Genomic DNA, 24,023 nt, shown 5'->3' with positions numbered 1-24,023 from the left:
ACAAAAATGACCCATGACTGCCACCCTGTTCCATCGGGTGGGTCCCAGATAGAGTGGAGCCAGGACTGTCCCTTTGTCCCCTTTGGGGCCAAGGCTCACTGATTCTCTCCTCTCCCCAGGACCAATTCTGACTCTGCCCTGCACCAGAGCACAATGACGCCCACCCAGCCAGAGCCTTTTACGGGTGGGTCCCAGGACGCACACCAGAAAAAAGGTATCAACAGGGCCCATGGGTGTCTTTCCTGGGGTCAGGCAAGTCCAGTGGGTGACCGCTGTGCTCCCAGGGGTCACAAATATGTAGGTGGACAGACCTGAGAAGGAAGACTCAGCAGGTGCTGTGGGACAAGGGGAGGGGTTCAGGGAAACTTTGAGATGGCGCTATTTGAGTTGGATTTTGAGGAGTGGGTAGAAGTTTTCTAGGCAGAGAAAACAGTCCCTGCAAACTCAGATTGGCTTCTGATTATGGATTCAGGGTATGGCCGTGCAGTCTGGGGGCCTTGCAGATTCTTTCAAATGTTGGGAGCAGCAACCCTGGGGAAAAAGGGCATTTATCAGCTCGTGACCAACAGTCGGAGCTAGATGTTCAGCTTCAGGTACCGTTTGATCCAGGGCTTCACACTGGATCGTTTCCCGGCTCTGATGCTCAGAACCTCTTGGTTCACAGGGTCTGTCCTGGCAACAGTGGGTGGAAAAGAGGCTAACTGTTCCCTAACTCTTGTCCAGAGCCTCCTTTCCAACTGGGTCATGCACACACCCCTGCAGCTGGGGCAGATCTGTGCCCAGGCCTCAGTTCCTCCTTGGAGCCAGGTATGGAGGCAGCATCCCTGGGACCTTCCAGGAAGGTACATGGCATCTTAAAAACTGGGGCAGTGTCACCCAGAGAGGGGAGTGTGACGCTGTGAGGCCAGCCCTAGAAACCCATGTGGGCCTGATCTGCTCCAAGACACTGAAACCAGACAGTTAATCATTTACATTGCAGGTCCAAACGTTTACCACTTTTTTGGTAGCATTTCACTGTGCGAGTATGTAAACATACTGGGGAGATTTTGCTGATAGAAGAAGGATGGTCAACCAGAACTTCACCCCTTGGTGGGCAGGGGCTCTCCTCATGTGATCTTTCCAGCTCATTGGGCATCAAAGGCGAGATTGCAGAAGGGAATGTCTCCATAATAAAGGCGAGGGTTCCAAATGCCTAGGGGTGACGAGAATGGACCTGGCACTTGCCTCCTGTTCCTGATGCTGGGGGCAATTCATAGGACGCTGTCTATCCTGAGGGGGGTCCTCCAGGAACTTGGGGCTTTGGGAGTGGGTGAGTGGGCTTCGCCCTCCCCAGGGACTCTTTGTGACCATGGAAGGACCCCTGGCAGCTCAGAGTCCAGTTGGCCTTGGTGGGGGGGGGGGACACATCACCTCTCCCCGTTCCTCTAGGAGGGGCCCAGGCAGTAATGAAGTCTGGTGTTAGCCTTGCTGTCCTCCCATCCCCCAGTCCAGGTTTCTAGAAGGAGGAATTAACCTCGTCCTTCTAATTATGTTCGTAGTGGTGCTATTGCAGGTGAAAAACTGAACCTCCAACAGGCATAAAGAAATTGGATCTCATAAAGAAAGTGTTTAATCTCACCTTAACTGAAAGTTTTAAGGAAAGGGGCCTTCAGGCACAGCTGGTTCCAGGGCCTCGAACGATGCCCATCCAGTCCCTCAGACCTTCTCTCTCCTCCTTTCCTCCTCTGGGACTGGTTGGCATTGCAGCTAACTCACGGAGCCGTAGCTACCATGGTTGGATCGACCTCAGACTACGTTGAGCTACGTGGCTTGGTGCCAAAAGCCCAAGAGGGGCCCGGCCTCTGGGTGCTGACAGCCCAGAGGGGGAGGCAGGTGTCCACAGGGCTGTAGGTGGGGTGCACGGGGTGAGGCGACCAGTCATGGGAGATGGGGAGAGATTCTTGGCTGTTCTCTGCAGCCCGAGGCCTGAGTGGGTCCTGTGAGAGGCAGAGTCGACACACGTCCTTAGCTCCAGAGCTTTCATTTTCATTTCTTTTTAAGTCACAGGTTCTCTGACTTTTTTTTTTTAACTTTTCTTTTTCTTTCTTTCTTTTTTTTTTTTTTTTTTTTTAACGAAACTCTTTTTTACTTTAGTACAATCCCCAGAAGTTACTGTTGGGGCAATTACATTCATATCACGGTCGTGACTCTGTATGTCAGGGAAGTGTCCTCCTGGTGCCACCACGCAGCTGCAAAGATTCCTTTTCTGCTTCTCCTTCTTCTCCAACCCCACCCCACCCCAGTCTTACTATTAACAGTCCCTGGAATGGAGGAGACCACATCAGAGATGGACAAGAACCTTTCCAAGCAAGCGTGGGACACCAAGAAGGTAAGAGCCTAAGGGTTTTCGGAAGTGGTTTTCCTTCTTGATCTTTTTTCTTTTTTTTTTTATAGCACAACCCACGTGAAGATGGTGGAATAGCACATTGGGGGAGCGTCGCCTTCCCTGAAGTGTGAACCTCATTCAATTTTCTTTTTTGGCTGTGCTGCACAGCATGCGGGATCTTAGTTCCCCAACCCGGGATTGAACCTGGGCCCTTGGCAGTGAGTGCTCGGAGTCCTAAGCACTGGACCACCAGGGAATTGCCTAAACCTCATTCAGTTTTGACCAGTCGCATAAACCTTGAATACTAATGGCAGGCCTGTTACACTGGTGAAAACCATGTAAAGAATTAAAATCTATGTTCACTTTGGCAGCATGTATACTAAAATTGGAACAGTGCAGGGAAGATTAACATGGCCCCCGTACAAGGATGACGTGCAGATTCACATAGCGTTCCATATTTTTATGTGTAGTGATGGATGTTAACTATTAACTAGACTTACTGTGGCGATCACTGCAGTATATACAAATATCGGATTATGATGTTGTACACCTCAAACTAATATAATATTATATGCCAATTATACCTCAATGAAAAAAGAAAGAAAGAAATTGAAGCCAGGGAAGTTAAGTGATTTGCCCGAGGCTGTGAAGATACTTAGGGTTTAGAACGTATACCTCCTAATTTTTAGCCTGTGATCATTCTACTAACCCACAGTATTGGGTAATTATCATCGTTTATCGTCATTCTTTTTTTTTTTTTTTTTCTGTTGCACCGCACAGCACGCGGGATCTTAGTTCCCCAACCAGGGATTGAAATTGTGCCCCCTGCAGTAGAAGCACGGAATCCGAACCACTGGACCTCCAGGGAATTCCCTGTTGTCATTCTTAAACATAAACTTCCATTCACTTGCACAATAATTGCAGCTTTTATTAGAGTACAGAGTCTGCTTGGAATTCCCAATTGGATTGGGATTTCTGTGTTATTTCCAGGTCCAGAAACAAATTTCTCAAGTTCAGCCTACAAAAACGGCTAGTGATAAGATAGAATTCGTGCCATGAATACAGATTTCAACGAATTTGAATAGAACAAAAATGCATTTAACACTAAAGCGATTTTTAATGTTTTTTTTAAAAAAAATTGAAACCCATTGCCGGTCACGTTGCGGTGAAGGGGCAGCAACGAGAATTGCTCGTCCCTGTCAGGAACTCGGAGGCAGATGATGAATGAACAAACAGCACTATGTTCCTCAAAGGCATGTGTTCAGAACGTTTGGAATCAACAGGAAACAACCTGAATGTTCGACAGTAGGGGATTTATAAGGAAGTTGTCCTCAGTCCCTCGTGTGGAAAGCTCTGTGTGTATGAGTTGGGATCTTTGAAGGAATTTTAAAGGCATGAGAGACTTGTGATAAAACTGGTGTGTGGAAAGAGCAGGATAAAGCTGTTTAGAAAGGCACAAGACATGTAAAGGTGCCCACAGATCCCTGGGTGTGCAGGACCAGGCTCTGGGGGAGACCCGAGTGCAGCTCTGAGCAGCACTGTTGGCCTTTTAATCGCCATCTGCATGTTCCAGTTTTGCACAAGGAACACATATGATTTTCAAACGTGGGGGGAAAAACTTAAAAATTCTAACAACCCAAACAAAGTCAAAAAGTAACTGAAACGTCTAGTTGCAGAGAGGTGCGTCAGTAAGGACAGCAGGGTCCCTACACATGCCCAAATGTGCTGCTGCCATAAAGAAAGTGAAGATGGCCAGCGTCGTGACTCTGGGGAGGGGGACGGCCCCAGCATCCTGGGAGTGAGAAGATGGTGGCAGAGCCCAGCATCTTGGCGAGACTTCCTTTAACTGCCGCTCGAAACGATGCATCTGTGAGGATGTCAGTAAAGGAATTCCTGTGGATTCATTGGGGGTGGGGTGGGGGGTGATGGGTGAATTTTTAATACTGTTTAGAAATCTATTAGGATCCCATAACATTCGTGGAATGCTTTTGAAAAGATTCTTTAGAAAAAGTCATTGTCAAAGTGCTTTGTAAAAAATCTGGTAATGAAGTGAGTGTTTACTCACGGAATTAAGGAGCCTGTGGCCAAGTAGAAACCCGTTCCTCCAGCATTCCCTGCAGGGGCTAAATGCCTGCTGGTCACATGTCCCCCCTTGGGCTCCCCAGTCACTGCCAGTCGGGCCTCCCCCACCCCGCCGCACTGGGTGTGTGCATGGGAGGCAGGCCTAGCCCCCCGCCGGTGTGTCCACGCTCCTGTAACACGTCAGCCAGGGCCCGAGAGGCAGAGAGGAATAAGGGAACATGACACAGCCGAGCCCTCCACTGGCATGCCAGGTTCTGTTCAGTCATGTCTGCTGCCATCGGAAGAGAGTTTCCTCCTTTGTCCTTGAACAGGTCTGGGGACCCTGCCTGGAGCCTGCAGTTCTTGGATGGCGATAGTGTCCCGGGTTCACAGAAGGGGAAACAGGGTTTCTCTGAGACCCTCTCCCCGGGGCTGGTCTCCAGGGCAGCCACGGTCTCTGTCCTTGGGCCGCGTGGGCCAGGGAGCACGTCAGCACCAGGGTCGCCGTGGGAGTCGCAGCTCTGGGGCACCGCACCGCTGGAAGGCGGGTCAGCAGGGGGCGTGGGGAGCACCCTCTGTGTTATTTAGGGCATGCGGTTTGAGCCTCCTCAGGCTTCTCCACGTGGTGTCCTTCCTTGCCATGGACAGAGGCGCACAGAACAGAGGCAGCCCCTGCCACTGGAGCCCTGCCTGCCTTGATTCCGGAGTGACACAGGGTGTTAGCCTGGAGGCCCCTGGGTTTTCAGTGGCCCTGCCCCCCGGCTGGCTGCTAACAGCCATGGTACAGCCCTGGGGGGTTCAGATGTGAAGAGTGGGCAAGCTTCCTCTTCTTCCCCAATGCCTGCTCTCACGGGACCACACCACCCCTGGGCTGTGCCCACAGGTAGACAGAGTTGAAGCTGGGAGGGGGCTGTAGAAAGACCATCTCCACACAACTCTTGGTTTTGCCCCTGGGTGTGTCTGGGGCAGGCCCCCCCAATCCCATGGGGCCACGTGTTCTTCATCTGCAGGTAAACTCCATTCTTGTTGAGCATTTCTTAGCCCTGGTGGGGAGAAGCCATGTTGTGAGGAGGAGCAGCGCACATGAGGAGGCCAGCTCAGCCTCTGCTGTCTTCTCTTTCAGACGGGGTCCAGGCCCAAGTCCTGCGAGGTCCCTGGAATCAAGTAAGTCTCAGCAGGGCCCACCCTGTGTGCCCAAGGCCACCCTGGGCTGCTTGGACGATGCTAGGGCTTCCCCTCCACTCATGAGGCTACAAATCCTGACAAGAGGGGAACTGTGCCGCTGGCAGCCACCCAGCAAGCCCCACCACAGGGGGACACTCCTTCCCCTCCTTCCCTGAGATGACAGAGCCCCTGTCCTAGCCCCAGCACACTTACCCCTCAGACACACCCTTTTCCTGGGCAGTGGGAGGACCCTCACCCCGGCCCCCATCCCACAGGGATAGGCTGCTTCCTGAGGTTCCACTGGAGGTGCTGACAGTCGTTTCTCCAGCAGGGCAGTGCCTAGTTATGGGGTGTCATTTTGCGCCTGCGAATTTTTTTGCACCAGCCTTCTCCTGCCCCTGCCACAGCTTTCTTGGGAGAACAGGCCAGCCGCCACCCCGAGAGCTCACCACCCCCTCTGTCTGGCCTTTCCCCCCAGCATCTTTCCATCCGCCGACCAGGAAAACACTACAGCCCTGATCCCTGCCACCCACAACACGGGGGGCTCCCTGCCTGACCTGACCAACATCCACTTCCCCTCCCCCCTCCCGACCCCGCTGGACCCCGAGGAGCCCACCTTCCCCGCGCTGAGCAGCTCCAGCAGCACCGGCAACCTCGCAGCCAACCTGACACACCTGGGCATCGGCGGTGCCGGCCAGGGTAAGGCCGGGCTGGGTGGCGGGGACACTCCCTTCCCTGACAGAGGTCACTGTCTAGTGAGAATGACAAGTGTGTTTGAATGATGACTTAGCAGGGTCACGTCCAAAATGCCAGGCATGGGGGTGGAGCACAGAGTCCACCAGGGGGGTTCAGGGTTGCCAGGCGGACCCAGGGGGAAAGGCATCTGGGCAGAGGGCACAGCCTGGGCAGAGGACCAGGGCTGGGAAAGCTCATGCCCCCAGGGATGGGACCATGGTTCTTAGGGGGGGCTGGGGGCTTCAGAGAGTTCGGGTGGGCCAGGCTTTCCTCATGCCCCTAATCAAGGGACAGGCCTGATCTGTTCCTCTCCCCCACCTCTCCCACTCCCCCCACCCCGATCCCCCAATCCCCCAATCCCCCAATCCCCCAATCCCCCAATCCCCCGACCGTGGCTGCCTGCTTAGGATGCTCCGGCCCGGCCCCTTCCCCTGAGGATGTTTCATGGGCCCCTGGCCTGTCCCAGTATCCCCTGGTGCTGCCCCAACCCTGTTCCTCCTCGGGACTTCTGGCAGCACCGTCCTCCTATGACTCAGGCAGGGACCCTGGAGGTGTCCTCCTCCACTCAGACCCTCTCCCCTGCGTGGCCTCCATCTGCTTGCTCCCCGCGCAGCCCCTGCCTCTTCTCCACCCAGAAGGGCCATCAGCTCATGGCCCTCCTCTGGTCAGGACCTTGCACAGCGCCTCAATTTCCTCCCTAGTGAAAGCTTGAGACCCCCAGGGCCCCCTAATTCCTGCTCCCCATGCCGACTCCTCTCCAGCCAACAGGCTTACCGCTGACCACCGTGGGGCCTTTGCACATGCCACCCCACCCACACAGCGCTCCTCCTCCAGGCTCCTCACCCCATTCCCTACGCAGACCGCCTCCCCTCCCCTCTGCAGGCCTTCCTGACTCCCTGCCCATGCCCCTGCCCCCTCTCACACTGGGTTGCTTTTCTGCACTCACCGTGCTGCTGTTGAGTCACTATTTTGCTCTTTCGTCTGTCCCCTGGGCTGGGCCTTGATCTCTCACACCCTTGCTCTGACCCCTCTACCCACGTTGACTGTGGGAGGCGTGGGTTTGCGCCCAGGGAGGAGACAGGACGGGCCCCCAACAGCCTGGTGGTGGGACGGGCAGGAGGGGCCATGGGGACTCAAGTGTGTCCCCACATGTCTCCGGACTCGGCGGTCGGTGAGAGCACTGCCTCGCTGTGCCCTCACTGTGTCCTGGAGCCACAGCACAGGTCAGCGCTCACCCCGTCCACAGGCCCACGGCACCTCCGCCCCGAGCATGGTGGGTAGCGCCGCGCAGGGTTTTCTGAGAGAGAATCACACACTCAAATTCGTGTTTGCCACACTTCCTCTGACTGCCCCGGGGAGAAGCTGACTGTGAGGAACGGGCGGCAGCCCCTGGACCAGGGCAGAGCCCCATTGGGAGCTTTGCAGAGAGATTTCAGGGTGAAATTGGCCAGCCTTGGAGCCGGCTTGATTCAGGGAGTGAAGGAGAGCAAGGAGCCCGGAGTCATTCCCAGCTTTGGTGCCGACCGGGCCAGGGCCAGGTGAGGGTTGTTGAGGGTGGCGCAGACGTTCCCTAGGTATTTAGGCAAGGAGATAGAGGCCAGAGTGGTGAAGAGGAGAGTGACATTCTGCCTGATGCCATTCAGGCTGTGTTCTTTTTCCCATGCACCTGGCCCCGTGCCCACTGAGGCTCAGCCATCGGGCAGAGGATACTGGCCCTGGCTGTGTGCACCCCACTCACCCACCCACACCTCCAGGGAAGGCCCAGAAGGCAAAACAAGCAGATTCAGGGGAGCCCCAGATCCGTGGCCCTCCCAGGACACCAGTGGGTGGGCAGCGTCCACAGATGCCTGTGCAAGGCAAGAAATCAGAAGGCCGGCCCTGGGGCTGCTGGCCCTCCGGCAGAGAGTCGCTGTTTCCCGGCCCCCGTTTTTCTCCTCACGCCTTGGCAGCAGCCTCCAGGGCACCACCCCCTCCGCTGGAGGGCCCTTGGCAGCCCCCCAGCGCCCGCCCGGGAGCCTCGCACCTCCAGCCCACACCGAGTCTAAACAAGTACAGGAAAACACAACACATGTGAAAACCATAGATGCGGGAACGAGTGCAGACCCCGAGCGTGGGGCCCAGACCCCAGCCTGCCTGGCTCAGAGCTTCGGCCCGGTAATGTCTGACATGTGTTCGGTTGTTTGCGAACCTGCCGCTCCAGCAGCTTGCCTGGCAGGGGCCTCGCTCTCCGGGCGTGTTTTAAATCAAGCAGAGCCGCTGGCCCCTGGCACACATGGAGATCGCCCCCCCGCACCACCCGGCCCACCCTGCAGTCAGGACGTGAGCCGGTGGAGGAGGAAGAGGGAGGCCTCCGCCGCCAGGGAGACAGTGGCCCCTCTCATCTCCTTCCAAGTTTGCCAAAGTCGTTTCCCTGGCTGCGCGCCGGAAGCGGGAAGTGGGCAGGCTGAGGTCCTCCTTCCCTGCACAGCTCCGTGGCCGACTAGCCCCGTGCACAGGGCTTCCATGCCACTGGGGCGGGCTCCTGCCACCTGGGCTGCCCTCCCCTGGCAGCTCTCCCTGCCCACGCTAGGCTTCCCTTCCAGCTGGCCCCACTTCTTTTCCTGAAGTTGATCCAGGTTGTCAAAAGGAACTCAACAGCAAGGCATCCCTCAGCCCTCCCGGCCCAACTGGTGTCTCAGGGGGTGGTGGCCGCCCCATGTGAGGCCAGGAGCTCACGTTACAGCCTAGCAGAGGATTAAAAACTCCCTTGTCTTCAGGACAGACGTCAGAGGCGGCAGCCGAAGGGCCAAATCCAGCCCCCCAGTATATTTTGGCTGGCCTACGATTGTGTGTGTGATGCTTTGAATTGACATTCAAATATGCACGTAAAAACCTGGATTTCCAGCTTCTCTTGGAAGAGTCAGGCCCAGCAATGGTGGGTCGAGGTCGTGTGCCTCAAGCTGGGCTAGAGCACTCCAGTTTGCTGCGGGCCCCTCCCGTCCCCATCGCCCCTCTGTCCCCCTCTCTGTTGGCATCTGCCTCTGCTGCTTACTGAGCCCCGACATCTGCTCCCGACGTGCATGTTGAGCGTTCCTCGTTCCGCCGGACACATGAAGCGTCGGATGCTCAGAGAAGACGAGGGAGCAGTGCAGGGTCCCGACTCCCAGTGTGCTCTCAGCAGGCGTCTTCCGGACTCCTCCTGACTAGGCCTCTGTCGATGGCTCCCTTGACGTTGCTGTGTTTGCAGCAGCCTGATTCTGGGCCCAAGGTCTGTGCAGAAACTGGCCCCCGGGGGCTCTGCTACAGGAGCTGTCGATGGTGCCAGGCCCCCCCAGCAGTGCTCAGCCGAGTGGAGCTGCCAGGGCATCCGAGGGGAAGTGCAGGCGTGACCGGGCTCGCCTTGCACAGATGACACAGCCCCAGCGAACAGCTGCCTGGGGTGGAGGAAAGGCTGCCCGTCATCTCCCCTCAGTGTATGCTGGGTGCATTCTTGCCAGCCCTGGAACCTGCCACCTCACCCGCTGGAACCAGGTTGATCTGGTGCCCTCTGCGGGGTGGGCCCAGCTCCCCCAGTGAGTCAGGCACCTTCACCTGGCCTTGACTGCGGGCCAGATTCTCTTCTGAGCCTGCTCACGACCTCCTTAGGGCCTCACGGTGAACTGGAGAGGACAAAGAAACTGAGTCTGGGGTGATCAGGCCAGGCCCCCAGGGCTCCCTTCCCCCCCCAGCATCAGGGGGCCCGTTGCTTCCCTGGCACAGTGCCCCAGGATCATCTGGCAGGCCCCAACACACTGAACTTGACCTTACTTAGCTCCTTCACAGCAGACACATCCAGGGATCAGATTGCTGGGGGAGGGGGCCAGGGTGAGGGAAGGGGTGACTTGGAGCTCCCCCCCAGCAAGAGCTCCATCAGGAAGAAGATAAAATAACTGACTTTCTTGCTCGGGCATCCTGGTGGGGTTGGTGCTGCAGCATGGGGAGTGCATGAGGTGGGAGGAGAAGGTCGTGGGTGCGTGATGTCGGGGGAAGGGCTGCCAGATACAGAGGTCAGGGGCCAAGAGGAGATCTGGCCAAAGGAGCAGTTATGGGAAGGGGCACGTTCACGGAATGAGGGTGAGGAGAACGATGAGGCTCAAGAAGAAACTGCAGCATCAGGCAGCACTGATTTGGTTGGAGCTAACCAAAACCCAAGCCACTTTAGGAAAAAATAAATAAAAAGGAGGACTGTCTCTGAAACCAGGGAAGTGCCAGCGTGCTGGGTCTGGGGCTCAGGTGCTATCTCTGCCCCTCAGCTCCCTTGTGGTTACCAGGATGCCTCCTCACACAATTCTGGACCTCCCTTCCTGGAGTTCCATCAAAAGCCCCTGGGCAGGGTCTCATTTGGCCAGCCTAGTCACGTGTCCATCTGGGGGCCAATCATGCGGTAGCCCAGAGGTGGGGAAGCGCTGATTGGCAGGACCTGTGGGACACGCCCCTCCTGGAGGGATGGCAGGATCTGTGGGGAGAGTGTTGGTCAGCACTGGAGGTGGGAGCCCATGCAGAGCTGGGGGACCCTGAGGTCAGGGTATCGGGACCTCAGAGGGGACATCCCGGGTTTGGTTATCAGGATGTGCCCACTGGCGTCTGTCCTAGCGATTGGACTGTTCTCAGCAATGACCCTGGGTGTGTGAGTGCCCCCTGCCATGATCCCAGTGGCTGGCATCACGCCCACCCTCCCTTCCTTTCAGGGATGAGCACGCCTGGCTCCTCGCCACAGCACCGCCCGGCCGGCGTCAGCCCGCTGTCCCTGAGCACGGAGGCAAGGCGGCAGCAGGCCCAGCAGGTGTCGCCCACTCTCTCCCCACTGTCACCCATCACTCAGGTGCGAGGGCTCAGGGGGGCGGGGGAGGTGGGGCCCTGCTCTGCTTCTCTGGGAGGCCTCACGCTCCTTCCAGGGAGCAGAATCCTGAAAATCTTGCCAACATTTTTTTTGCTTTTTGTTGTCAAATTTTCAAACACACGGGGAATGCAGAAATCAGTGGCCTGGATTCCCCTGTGCCCATCATGGCTGTTAGCTTGTGCCCGTGTGACTGGGCATTCTTTATTATGCTGTTCTCTTCTTTAGGATCTAGTTGCAATTTCCCAAAATAAAATGTTTAGAGAAGGTTTTTTTTTTTTCCCCCCAATTTACCATGTTTGCTTTGTCTGCTTCTTTGGTAGTTTGTGTGTGTCTAGGAGTTGGTCCGTTTCATCAAAGTTATTCCACGTGCCAGCATACAGTTGTTCGTAGTACTCTCATAATCCTTTTTATTTCTGTAAAGTGGTTAGTAATATTGCTCCTTTCGTTTCCGATTTCCATAATTGGAATCTTCTCTTTTTTAGTTAATCCAGGCTCGTAGAACGAGTTAGGAAGTGTTCCCTCCTCTTCTATTTTTTTGAAAAGTTTGAGAAGCATTGGTATTAATTCTTCTTTGAACATTTGGTAGAATTCAGTGAAGGTGCTGCGGTCTTGGCGGATCTTCACTGGAAAGTTTTTGGTGGCTGATCCCACCTCCTTACTCGATATCGGTCCTACTCAGACGTCCTTTTCCTTCTTGGGTCCGTTTCAGTAGTTTGTGTGTTCTGAGGAATTTGTCCATTTTGTCTGCTTTTCAGTCCCTGATAGATAATATTGTTTCTTTGGCTTTTAACATGACCTCGATGGTCTTATCCACCCACAACGAAATTAACAGTAGTTCTTCTATACCTTCCAATGCCCGGCCTGGTCTCGGCTCCCCACCGTGTCTCTGTCTCTTGTACAGTTCTCGTTCAGATTAGGATCCAAACAGAGCCATGCGTGGCTCCTAGCGGCTGTGTCTTCAGTCTCTTCATCCGTGACCCCAGCCTCTTCTTCCCTCCCCGCCACGCCCCACCCCTGAGGCCTGCCTTCCCTTTCCGGAAACTCCTTTCTGGCGTTCTGCTAAGTGTTTACATCCTGTAGCTGCTGGGCACATCCATCCTCCCTCAGAAGGCAGGAGCCCTTGCCTGCCTGCCTGCCTGAGGAACTGTCCGCGCAGACTCGTGAGCCTGGAAAACTTGTCTCTGGTTATTTTCCTCTTTCCAACTCCAAGAGGGGCCCGAGCTGGTCATTGCCGAGTGACCACACAGGGACCTCCATCAGCCCCAGCGTTTCCAGCCTCCCCTTGGTGCCCAGGCTGCAGGGTGGCGGGAGGGGGTTCCTTCTCCCCGGCAGGACCCCACAGGGGCTAGGTGCTGGCTCCCCACTGGGCTGCCAGAGTGTGGTGCCCTGTGCCTGCCCACAGTGGGGAAACTCCAGCTCAGAGAGGCGGGGGATGGGGGTGGCGCATCCTGAGTCTCTGCAGGTGTGGAAGGGTGTGCAGTGAGAAAGGCTCACTGGGGGCAGGCCTACTGAGCTGCGGCCCAGTCCTCCGTGGGCCTTGGGGGAAGCCCGCTTCGCTTCCCTGGTCCAGGGTCTGGACATCCCTCTGTTCATCTCTCACTTCAGTGTCAATCACGCCAAGCCATGGGGGTCCCCTGGGAGCCAGGTGCTCACAGCCCGCCCGGCCCACTCCTTTGAGCATGTGTCCCATCTGATGCCCTCCTCTCCCTTCAGGCCGTGGCCATGGACGCCCTGTCTCTGGAGCAGCAGCTGCCCTATGCTTTCTTCACCCAGGCGGGCTCTCAGCAGCCGCCGCCGCCTCAGCCTCAGCCCCCGCCCCCGCCGCCGCCTGCGTCCCAGCAGCAGCCACCCCCGCCGGCCCCGCAGGTGCCTGTCGGCCTCCCCCAGGGCGGCTCCCTGATGCCGAGCGCCAGCCTGACTCGGGGGCCCCAACTGCCCCCGCTTGCGGTCACGGTACCGTCCTCTCTCCCCCAGTCCCCCCCAGAGAACTCGGGCCAGCCGCCAATGGGGATCGACACTGCCTCGGTAAGCCCGGGGCGGGGCCTGACGGGGGTGGGGGTGGGGCTTGTGCAGGAGGAGCCCAGGGGCTGTGGGAGACCCCCATCGGACCTGCAGGAGGAGTGTCAGGGTGCCTGGCTTTATGTGCAGCCACCTTGAGGCTCCACTTTGAGGCCAACTTGGCCAGGGGTTGGGGCTGAGGCAAACACTGCCTGGGGCTGGGAGCTCAGTGGGGGATTCTCCCTGGAATCCTCAAGCCAAGTTTGCCACCCCGGTATAGATGGGGAAACTGAGGCACAAGCAGGGGTCAGGTGCCCCAGACTTCACGCAGGACGGGCCACCTCACGTCTGGCTGCCAAGCCCTCCCCCATGGCCCCGGTTGCCCCCCTCAGCCCTTCCCACCCAAGACAGGGCTTCCTCGGAGGCAGGGAGAACACGGAGCTCTCAGGGCCTCGGGAATGGACTTCTGAGAGCCAGAGGGATGGAGCTGAACTTGGAGGAGAAGAAGGGATGAAGCCAGTTCTGTGGTTCATACAGCACAGTGCCCTGATGGGAAGGGAGTGGTCACAGCTACCTTTGGCCACATCCAGAGGAACAGGGACCCACGTTTGGGGCCCAGGCAGCCCTCCCCACTCACTTGGCCCATGGCTGCCAGCCCCAGGATAAATGTCATCAGAACATCATGTGCTCTGCGAAGAACAGGCCCCCCCCGAGCTGGCCGGGGCAGGCAGGTGACCCAACAGGTAGAAACCCACATTTCCAGGCTGCTCTGATCCCTCAGAGGGCAGACCTCAGGGGTCCCCTTGGATGGGACTGCACCCAAGCCTTGCCTTGGGCAGAAACAGCAGGTATGGGGGTGGCTCTGACAGTGGGGCTGCCTGGGGCACCCAGTTCCATGACACCCTGCCATGGCGGTGCCTCGCTATGGAGCTGGGGGGACATTGGAGACATGGGCTATCCAGGCCAGGCTCTCGGGTCAGGGTGCTGTTGTCAGGCAACCCCCTCCCCTTCCGTGGGAGTGGTGGCTCCCGCGGGGCTCGGGTTCCAGTGGCCTCCTCTGTGAGTTTCTGTAGATCCACCCAAGCGAGGAGAATGTCCCTCTGGTCATTTTCCTCTTTCGAACCCGAAGAAGGCCTGACCTGGTCATTGCCAAGTGACCACGCTGGTGTCTCTGACACCCGCACCCTGCTGCACGAGCCCCCTGCCCCATCTGGGCTCAACCGCCATCCCAAACTGCTCAGAACAGGCCGCTGAGGAAATGAAGGAGACATAGCACTTAGGGAGCCCTGGGCCGGCCGGCTGGGTCTCATTGAACAAGCTCAGAGAGGTCAGGCAGCTTGCCCAGAGGCACACAGCAGGGGCTCACTGGGTAGGACCAGAGCAGGGTCTAAATCCAGGTCCTGGCCTAGCCCGTCCTGCCCCCCAGGGGTCTGATAAGAAGCCAAGACCCTTTGTCATTCGAGTGAGGAGGTGGTCGTCCTTGGAAGTCTGTGGACAGCATAACCCGGCGGACTTGTCCCAAGCAATACCAGTGATAGTGACTGCCCAGCGCCAGGAGCCCTGCAGTGTGCCCCAGACGGCCTTGGCTGTTAGCCCGAGGGCATCTGACTGGCCCTGGGCCTTCCCTGCCCGTGCGGGTGTGCATGTTCACACGTGTGCAGCTGTGTGCACACATACGTGGGTGTGGTGTGCATTCGTGTGAGTGCTCTAAAACCTGCTGAGTAGAGGCTGATCCCTCCGCCCCTCCCCAGCCCCCCAGGGCGATTCTGTGAGGCTGGTTTCCAGGCTCTCTGACGGAATGCCCCCACCCCTCCCAGAGGGGGGTTTGGAGGTAGGGCCCCTTGAGGCCCTGGGCTCAGGTGCCCTCCTGCAGGTGCCCTGGGTATTCAGCTCACCTGAGGGATGGGCCCCTGCCGGGGGTGTCAGCAGCGAACAGCTAGTCCCGGGAAGCCAGGCCTGGGGCCCCGCGAGCATCCTGACCTGTCTGTCGTCACAGGCGCCGGCTCTGCAGCAGTACCGTACTAGCGCCGGCTCCCCAGCCAACCAGTCTCCCACCTCGCCCGTCTCCAATCAAGGCTTCTCCCCCGGGAGCTCCCCGCAAGTAAGGGACGCCGCCTCCCCTCCCCGGCCTCCCCCACTCCAGCCTAGCTGGCACCCCCCCCCACGTGTCCCCCATCTACCTGTCTGTCCACCATCTGTGCCTCCCGTCTCACTCCACCCCATCTTGTTCACTCCACCGGGGTGGGGACCGGTGAGGGGCGGCCACCCTGGGCAGTGGCCAAGGAGAAGGCACCCCCTCCCGGAGCTGTCACACTCCCTCGGCGCCTCTGTGGTCCACGCCAAGCCCCAGGTGGGGTTGGCGGGCCCCCCATTCACATCGGTGATGTTGGTGTCGGCTTTGCCCCAGCTCCTCACCCCGTGGCTGGGATGCCGAGCCCAGTGTGCGGCTCAGAGCAGGCATCGAGCAGCCCGTGCACCCGTCCCCACCCATGTCTGCCCGCCCTGAGGCCTCCTGCTTCCAGGCTTCTGGAGGTGGAGGCGTGCTCCCCCTGCGTCAGGGTGCAGCTGAGGTGATGGCCAGCCTGTGATGGGGGCTCTGACTCTTCAGCCCCCTCCGCCCCTTCGGATGGCGTGTCTCTCGCTTTCAGACCCCCAGCACAGGAAGCAGCCCATCCAGTGTCCTCGTCCTCTTCCCACAGTTGAGGAGACTGAGGCTTGCCCCAGGTAACAGGCAGGGCTAGATCATGTCTATCAGACTCAGGTTTTCCCTCCATACCAGGCACTACGGGACCCCGATCTCTGACACAGACACACACACACACCACTTCCAGGTTCCTCAGAATCCCTCTTGGCTCTGCTCCACCCATGGCTGCATTCTGTCCGGAACCTTCCATCAGAGGAGAAGAGGTTCCTGCAAAACTGACATCCAGGCCCCAGACTTCTCGCTGTAGCAGCAGAGCCTCCCCAGGACCCCACCACCCCATCCCCAGAATGTCACCAAGCTGAGAAACCTCAGGAGCTACTGCAGTGCCCAAGACCCTGAAGTCTCCTTCTCAGCCAAGGGAAGATAGGGCCTTACTTCCCGGGTAGAGCAGAGGGAGGAGAGCTGTTCCTCCAGGCAGGACGTGGGCTCCCTTGTCCCCGGCGACATGCCCCGCTGTCCGTCTCCCAGGCTCGCAGCCACGCACCCCGAGCCAGGCCCTGTATGTCAGGACAGTAGGCCTAGCCCTCAGGGGACCTGAGGCTGTTCTCATGGCTCACTGATACAGGAGGGTCTCTCCCAGGGCGCTCCCTCCACCACCCACGGCAGCCAGGGGTCCCGCTGGGACTGTCGGCGTGCAGCCCCCCACTCCGCAGAAGGCAGGGAAGGTGCAGTGAGCTCGGGGCCGGCCGGGGGTCAGCCTGGTGTCTGCATGGTCTCCGTCCATCCCTGTTGGCTCTGAGCTCTCGCGTCTGGTCTCGTCACGTGGTGCCGAGGGGACGCGGGAGTGGGAGAAGTTGGTCCAGGCAGGGGAAGCAATAGGGGGCGCCTGCCTGCGGTGGGCAGCCCTGCCTGGGGCTGGTGTACGTGAGGCAGGACAGGAATTTAAGGGTGGAGCAGATCGCTCTCAGGAGAGGTTCGCCTGAACCAAAGTGGGCCATTCTGAGCGGAAAGCGTGTTGCTGTCTCATCAAGCCCGTGTCTGTGTGTTGGTTTGTCCGTCCGTCAATTAGGCACTGGCCAGGGAGGCAGGCTGCTCACTCAGATGTGAGGACGGGGCCGGCAGGCTGTCTGGCCCCAACCAGGGGCTCGCTTGGGGGCAAACCATGGTTTCCCACTGCAGCTGGATCTCGGGGGACACATTCATCAGCCCATGGGCCTGGGTCACCCCACGCCTCCCCGACCCAGCCAGCATCTCCCCTGGACGCACGAGGCAGCCGCCTTGCCCCACTTGGCCTCAAGCGGATGTCTTGTGTGTCCAGCTGCACCCTGAACCTTAGGCAGCTGGAATTGGCTCCTTTGTGCTGCCCCCTCCCGCCCCAACCCTTCCATTCTGGGCAGACCTTTCTGGCAAACCCTCATGGTAGCTTCACAAGAGAAACCATATCTGGGGTCTCCTGTGTGTGCCGGGCCTCTCTGGGGCCAAGGCCATGGGGACAGGGTCAGGTGCCCCAGAACAGCCTGCCCCCGGCCTCAGCCAAGGCCATCATCTGCCTCCTTCACAGGTAGACCCAGCAACCTCACAGCCCCCTTTTCCAAACCTGAAGCTGGTGATTTTTAGGGCAAATGTGGCCTTTTTGCCACATTGTCTTTTTTTCTTCTTACTCCTTTCACATTTTTAACTCTTTCCTGGTGTTTGAATGGAATGTCCATCCCCAGGAGCCACCGCACCGGCCGGAGTGGCTGTCCCTTTCTATGGTCAGTCCACTGAACACCCAGAGCGGCTGGGGGCTTTGTGGCCAACTCCTCTCTGGGATGGAGGCCTGAGAGTCAAGCTTTGGCAGTTGTCAGAGAATGCGGGGACCTTTCTAGAATAGAGAGCTCAAAGGGGGGAGGTCTAGGGCCTGTGGTCCGTGAAGACTCTGACCTGGAAACGGCCGCAGGGGAGCGACTTCTGCAGGCCACCCTGTTCTACAGAGGAGAAAACAGGCCAGAGCTCCCAGCCTCGGGGACGCCGAGGGCCCTGGGCGGGGCATCTGTTTCCCCAGGTCTGTTGCCTCCGGTGTGACCTGGCCACACACACGGCCATCCCTTTCCTCCCTTCCACATCCCGCCAGACTCTGTCCTGCCATCTCCCTGGCAGCATCTCAAGAATGGGCAGGAGCTCCACACTCCTATTCTTGGCATCTCCACTGCCTCAGAGGATCCCCAGCCCCCTGCTTCTCTCCCAGGGGCAGCCCCCATCCCCCTGCCCCAGCTGGCATTGGGCAAACAGGAGTGAGGCTGCCTGCCATCCCCCAGGCCCCAGGGCCTCGTGGGCAGGCAGGCAGCCACGGCTGGACAGGTGGGCAGTGGCTTTCCGTGTACCTGTCCCGTGCTCGCTCTGTGCACCCTTCCTGCCCACGTGTGTGTGGCCTGCTGCCTGTCCCGCGTCTCCCGTGTCTGACAAGGTACGCATCCCACCCTGAACACCCAGAGTATCTCCCGCCTTGCCCCACTCACACACTTTCCTCTGGGGCCTGTCAGGTGGGGTTCCCGGTCCCTGTGGCCCCTCGTCTTCCATCTGACGACAGCGGGTTCACCCACACCTGAGCTTAAGGAGAGGAGATGGGATGGCACTTTGGGGGAAGTTGGGCGGCAGAGGCCCCCCTCCCCCAGGAGCAGGCGGTGGAAAGGAGCAATCATCCCGAGATTAGGGGTGCACCCCTCCACCCCAGCGGGTGTGGGGTCTCCCAGGAGCCCTGAGATAAACGTCATCATCCTCTTACGTCCTGAGCATCTTCCAGGAAGTTCCAGAGGCCTCCATCCTCTCCCAGCCCAGGCTGGTGGTGAGGTCCTGGGAGAAGGGTATGGGTGCAGCCAGCCCGTGGGAGCACCCCCCCCCACCCCATAGCAGCCGCACCCCCTGCCTGGTTTTGGGAACCCTGACGACAGTGGGCCTCTCTTCTGTCTGCAGCACTCTTCCACCCTGGGCAGCGTGTTCGGGGACTCATTCTATGAGCAGCAGATGGCGGCCAGGCAGGCCAATGCTCTGTCCCACCAGGTGAGCGGGCGCCCACCGCAGACGCTCGCCAGACCCCGCCCGCTCCTCTGCGTGAGCTTCTCAGCCTCTCCAGTCTCCAGGCTGCAGAGGCCCAGGCCCTGGAGGGGGTGGCTTGGCTTGGCCTCTCCTGGCGTTTGCACCCTGCCCGCAGAACGAGGCCGCCAGCGGAGGGGGAGGAAGGGTGGGTGGTGAACGCTGGTAGGGACGGGCAGTGGCTGTTACAGCGGTGCCTCGGTGTGGGCCGTGCACGTGGGTTTGCCGGGAGGTTGCAGTGGCATTGCGTGAAGGCCGGGACTGGGGGCGTGTGGGCACGGGAAGGGTTGGCTGCTGCCTGGAGCTGTTCACTCACTCATCCATCCATCCATCCATCCATTCATCCATCCATCCAGCAAGCTCTGAGGGGGCCATGTGCCGGCAGGCCCAGGCAGGTTCGGAGACGGGGAGACCCCAAGGCAGAGGGACTCATGCTTGGCAGCGCCAAGTGTACCTTGGCACGGGTGCTGGGCGTCCTGTAGGGGAGGAGGTGCTGGCAGTCGCAGGCAGGCCGGCTGGCCAACCACGACCGGGGTCCCAGGGTGGCCAGCTCGGGGGGCTGGCCTCACACCTGTATGCTTCCTCTCCCAGCTGGAGCAGTTCAACATGATAGAGAATGCCATCAGCTCCAGCAGCCTGTACAGCCCGGGCTCGACACTCAACTACTCACAGGCGGCCATGATGGGCCTCACGGGCAGCCACGGGAGCCTGCCGGACACACAGCAGCTCAGCTTCCCCAGCCACAGCAGCATCCCCAATATCATCCTCACAGGTGAGAGGCCGCGGGAGATGGAGTCCCCGCCCTGCAGGGTGAGGCGCGACGGGGCCAAGGTGTCCCTGCCCAAGGAGGCCAGAACCCACCAACCTCGACTCACTGCTGGGCTTACAGGACACAGGCTGGGGGAATGCACACTGGACCCTGGACCAGGTGTCCGGTGTCCCAGGCTCAAGAGTGAGAACAGGGTGAAACCAGTCCCTCAGCCCTTCACCTCCTGCCCAGTCCCCTGAACCCCAGTAGCTGAGCGTGCCGGGGATGCACGTGACTGTGGGGCAGGCCCTGCCTGCCGGGGGTTGTCCTGTGCAGCTGACAGACACGTGAGAGCTCGCGCATGCTGCGTCGGGCCTCCCCGAGCGGCCTGAGCACAGTGCCCAGGCACCCAGGCTTGCGCACGCGCATGTTGAGTGAGTCTTCTCCCAGCAGAGCGCAGACCCTGCAGTCCCCCACCCCCACCCCTCGTCATGCCCCTGAAGGTTCTAGGTTTTATCAAAGAAGGAGGTGGTTTCCTCATAAGCCAGGGCTGTCGTGGAATTGAGGGTGAGACCCTCTCAGCAGTCCCCACTGACATCTCTAGGATGGAAGGGGTTCCTGCCCAGAGCTCCCCACGGCTGGAGTGCAGACCCAGTGCCTCCTCCCCGCCCCAAGGGTCTGCAGGACATGCTCTGAGTGCAGAAGCCTTGGCCTTGGAGGTTGTGTGAGAAGGATCAGGCCTCTGTGATTGTCCAACAAACCAGAAAGAACAAAACTTTCACATCCGTTTCCCAGATTGGGAAACTGAGGCCCAGGGTCTCACCACAAGTAGAGGAAGGAGCCCAGGTGTGAACCTGGGTCTCTGCAGGGAAACCCGGGCTTCCCTCCAACCCACAGGGAGGCCCCTGATGCACACGGAGCAGACTGCCTGGCAGAACCTGGCAGAGCCTGAGAGCCCCCTGCTCCCTCCACGTCACACTGAAGTCTGTGTCGCAGCCCTCATCCCAGGGCTTTCCGGCCTTGGTACCCCGACATCTGGGTCGGGACCGTCCCGTGTGCTGTGGGGTGTTGAGCAGCATCCCTGGCCTCCACCCACCTGATACCAGTAGCATTCCCTCCAGTCGTGACAACTAAAAATGTCCCCAGACATCGCAAATGTCCTTTGGGGGACAGACCGCTCAGGTGAGCTCCCTGGTATGGCCTGAGCATTGATGGGGGCCATGGAGGCGCAGAGTCGGGGTGCGGGGAGCCAGGGCCAAGCTGAGCGTTTTGTGTGTACCCCTCACCCCCAGTGACAGGAGAGTCCCCTCCCAGCCTCTCTAAAGAACTGACCAGCACGCTGGCCGGGGTCGGTGACGTCAGCTTCGATTCTGACAACCAGTTTCCCTTGGACGAACTCAAGATTGACCCCCTGACCCTGGACGGACTGCACATGCTCAATGACCCAGACATGGTCCTGGCCGACCCGGCCACCGAGGACACCTTCCGGATGGACCGTCTGTGAGCCGCACGCCCGGCACACGGCCGCCCAGCCCCCGGCTCCGTCACCCCACCGGTCAGTGGTCCCCACGGCGTCCCCCCAAGCCTGGGGACGGCGGCGCTCCGTCCCTCGCAAACGGCCGAGCTTGTGATTCTGAGCTTGCAATGCCGCCAAGCGCCCCAGCCCACCCGCCCGCCCACCCCGGTCGTCCACCTCCCGCGTGAGGCCGCGTGTCGTCGCCCCCGCGGACCCTCCCTGCTCTCTCGTCCCCCTGTCAGATGCGGAAAGCGCGCTGGGCAGGGCCGCCGGGCTCGGGGGGCGCCGTGCTCTGCGACGGTGGTGGGCTGAGGTGCATCTTGCGACTGTTGTCCAGCTCTCACTGCCTTCCTTTGTCCCCGGTCCCCCCAACCGCCCGCGCCCCCAGTCCTTGGTTAGGTAGCGAGCCAGCCCCACCCCGCCAAAAGGAGAAGGCGCCGGGGGCGGGGGGTGGGCGGACATGAAGCGGAAATAAACACTATTTGGACTGCCGTCTTTTATATTTCTGAGCACACACAGAACACTAGACTCCATCCCACGGAGGTGGGATGCGAACATGTGAACGGAGCATGCGAAGCAGCTACATCTCCCCCGGGGCCCAGTAGGGAAGCCCACGCCCCCGCCTCGCCACCCGCAGCTGGGCCCCTCGGTGGCCACCTTTGCTGTGAAATCCCCACCCAGGCCTGTCGGGGATGCACGTGGAGGCGGGGATTATTTCTAGGGGGTTTTGCGACTTGTTTCCATCTTTCTTTCTCTGTACCGTGGTCACTGTTACTATTATTTAAAGAATGGCCGGGGGTGGGGGGTCGGAAGCGGCCGGGGCATTTTTTGGTTTGTTTCTTTCGGTTTGTATTTACATTTTGGTTGTAGATGAATAACTGACTCCTTCAAGCCAACACTTGCTGAGAGCATGTTTTTATTCTAGAAATCCAACGTTATAATATTTGTAAGCTAACTGGAAGCGGTCTGCTGCCTGCCCGGGTCTGAGCTGCATCTCCGGCCTTTTTACTTTTGCTCCGTTATCCCAAAACAGAAGGACATGAGTTTGGGCTGGGCTCGCTGGGCTGGGTGGACACTCTGGCAGAAGCTGGCAGCAGCGGCCAGAGGGACCTCTGCTCTGATCCCTAACAGACTTCTGGGAAGGAGCCCCGGCTTCCATCAGGGGTCTCCTGAAGACCCAGCTCTGCCCGGCCTTCCCAAAGGTGCCAGCCAGTCCTCAGGGCAGGCCTGTCCTAGACCCCGTGGCTGGCGGCAGCAGCTGCGGCCCCTCTGTCCTGAGATGCCCCGGAGACGAGCCTGTCCTCAGCACCCCCATCCCAAGGACCAGCCGACATTCATCCCCTCCCACCATCCCGCCATCTCTTTCGTAACCCTTCCTGGCAGGGCTGGATTTGGAGGCAAAGAGCAGTGTGCATTTTAGCGGCTGGTTTCCAGGTGCTTCTCAAAGTGCCTCAGGAGGCCCAGGTGACCATCCATCGGGGCTCACTGGCGCACCAGAGGCCATCCCTCTGCCCTACAGGCCCTGCGAGGGGGGCGACAGGGCTGGCTTTGTGTTCTGTCAGTTGCTTTGGAATAGGAACGTCCGTTTCATTCCCTCCGACGTCACATCTCGAGTTCTTACTCGCTCCTCCGCCTGCCAGCAGGGCTGGCACCTCCTGCCTGGTGCGTTTCCGCCTCCGTCGGGGTCTTGGGAGCTCCTGCCTCTATCTGTGGGAGCCAGATTTGATCCTAGCAACCATCCCTCTCTCTTGTTCCCTGGCCGGGCTCTTAGCACGTGGCCAAGTGGCCGCGGGGCCCCACAGTCGGGAAGCCCCCTGTCCTCGGTCACTTGCCTCCGCCGCTGTTGTCTGGACTGGAGTTAGGGCTAGTGTCAGTCCATCCAGGTCAAGGGCCCGTCTTCTTTCCAGGGCTGGGGGCAAAGAGTGAGGACTCTTTTTTTCTTTTTTTAAAGAAAAACTACACGTATGTACATAGAAGGGTTTGATTACCATTAGACTTGTATGTAGAACTTTTTTTAAAAAAATGGCCTTAATAAAATTACAAGCAACCTTCCTGGATGCCATTTGCAAACAAGGAGTTGGGGACCCCGTGAGGGAGCTCCGTCAGCCCACACTTCCCATCTGCCCAGCACTGGGTTCTTGGTGCAGATGGGCAGGGAAGGAGGGGCTGTCCAGCCCCATGGCCCGTTTCTAGCATCCCTCGGCCAGGAGCACAGGTGACACTGTATTAACACGGCAGCCTCAGCCCGTGAGGGGCGTAGGTGCAGAGTTTTCCCGGGGAGGGGATCCAGCCAGGAGCCAGCGGCCAGGCGTCCTCAAAGGGTTCACTGCCCCCTCCTGGGCCTGGGCAAGCCTCTGGGGGTCTACAACAGGGGATTTTGGTTTTTTTCTTAAATATCATTTCTCTACTAAATATTGAATATGAATTGCCAAGACTTTTAGAAACAGGACAGCTTAAGGGAATCAGCCCTTTGACTTGTGATGTGAAAATACTGTGATTTCAGGCGAGCTGCGCCGTGAGGGGTGAGCCGGGGCCCCTGCATCGTGTACATAGACCTGCTCGCTGTGGCCGAGCCCCCCTCAGCTGTGCAAACCTTTCCTCCGGGAGCGTGAGCCAACCAGCGTGTCCCCACCTGCCTCAGTTTACCCTCTGTCCTCTGAGCCCCCAGGGTGGTAAATTTGTTCCCCCATGAGGCTCCATGGGCCGAGGATGAGACCTGGGGTCAGCCTGTCTCTGTGTCCCCCAGAGAAGAGAGTTCATGCCCCTGGTCCCCACCCCCCGCCTGTCAGCATCACCCCTGCAGTGCCCAGGGTTGACTTGGGGAAGGAGAAGGAGGAGTCTCATGGGGATCACGTCCCTGTC

At 59.0% G+C, this 24,023-nt stretch overlaps 1 protein-coding gene and 1 non-coding gene across 6 annotated transcripts in view; both read left to right on the top strand.

Moving 5' to 3' along the window:
- Positions 1-22,029, top strand: part of CRTC1 (CREB regulated transcription coactivator 1) — a 73,394-nt gene extending 51,365 nt beyond the window's left edge. Inside the window, exons 5-16 of one of the 5 annotated variants that reach the window (XM_061190207.1) lie at positions 120-214; positions 2,283-2,368; positions 5,550-5,590; positions 6,069-6,289; positions 11,032-11,165; positions 12,897-13,049; positions 13,158-13,208; positions 15,178-15,282; positions 17,939-18,271; positions 18,778-18,864; positions 19,489-19,669; positions 20,938-22,029. In XM_061190207.1, the coding sequence (XP_061046190.1) occupies positions 120-214; positions 2,283-2,368; positions 5,550-5,590; positions 6,069-6,289; positions 11,032-11,165; positions 12,897-13,049; positions 13,158-13,208; positions 15,178-15,282; positions 17,939-18,271; positions 18,778-18,864; positions 19,489-19,669; positions 20,938-21,149 (1,699 nt within the window). In that variant the 3' untranslated portion in view covers positions 21,150-22,029. Of the gene's footprint in view, positions 1-119; positions 215-2,282; positions 2,369-5,549; positions 5,591-6,068; positions 6,290-11,031; positions 11,166-12,896; positions 13,209-15,177; positions 15,283-17,938; positions 18,331-18,777; positions 18,865-19,488; positions 19,670-20,937 lie in introns of those variants that run through there. The other 4 variants (XM_061190209.1, XM_061190206.1, XM_061190208.1 and 1 more) reach the window with 4 other exon arrangements.
- Positions 2,721-2,827, top strand: LOC133091579 (U6 spliceosomal RNA). Its single transcript, XR_009700920.1, has one exon. It is a non-coding gene; the product is annotated as a U6 spliceosomal RNA (small nuclear RNA).
- Positions 22,030-24,023: the final 1,994 nt, after the last annotated feature.

This window comes from Eubalaena glacialis, chromosome 4, assembly GCF_028564815.1.
Source record: "Eubalaena glacialis isolate mEubGla1 chromosome 4, mEubGla1.1.hap2.+ XY, whole genome shotgun sequence".
Taxonomy (NCBI): Eukaryota; Metazoa; Chordata; class Mammalia; order Artiodactyla; family Balaenidae; genus Eubalaena; species Eubalaena glacialis.
This window is presented reverse-complemented; position numbering and strand designations above follow the sequence as displayed.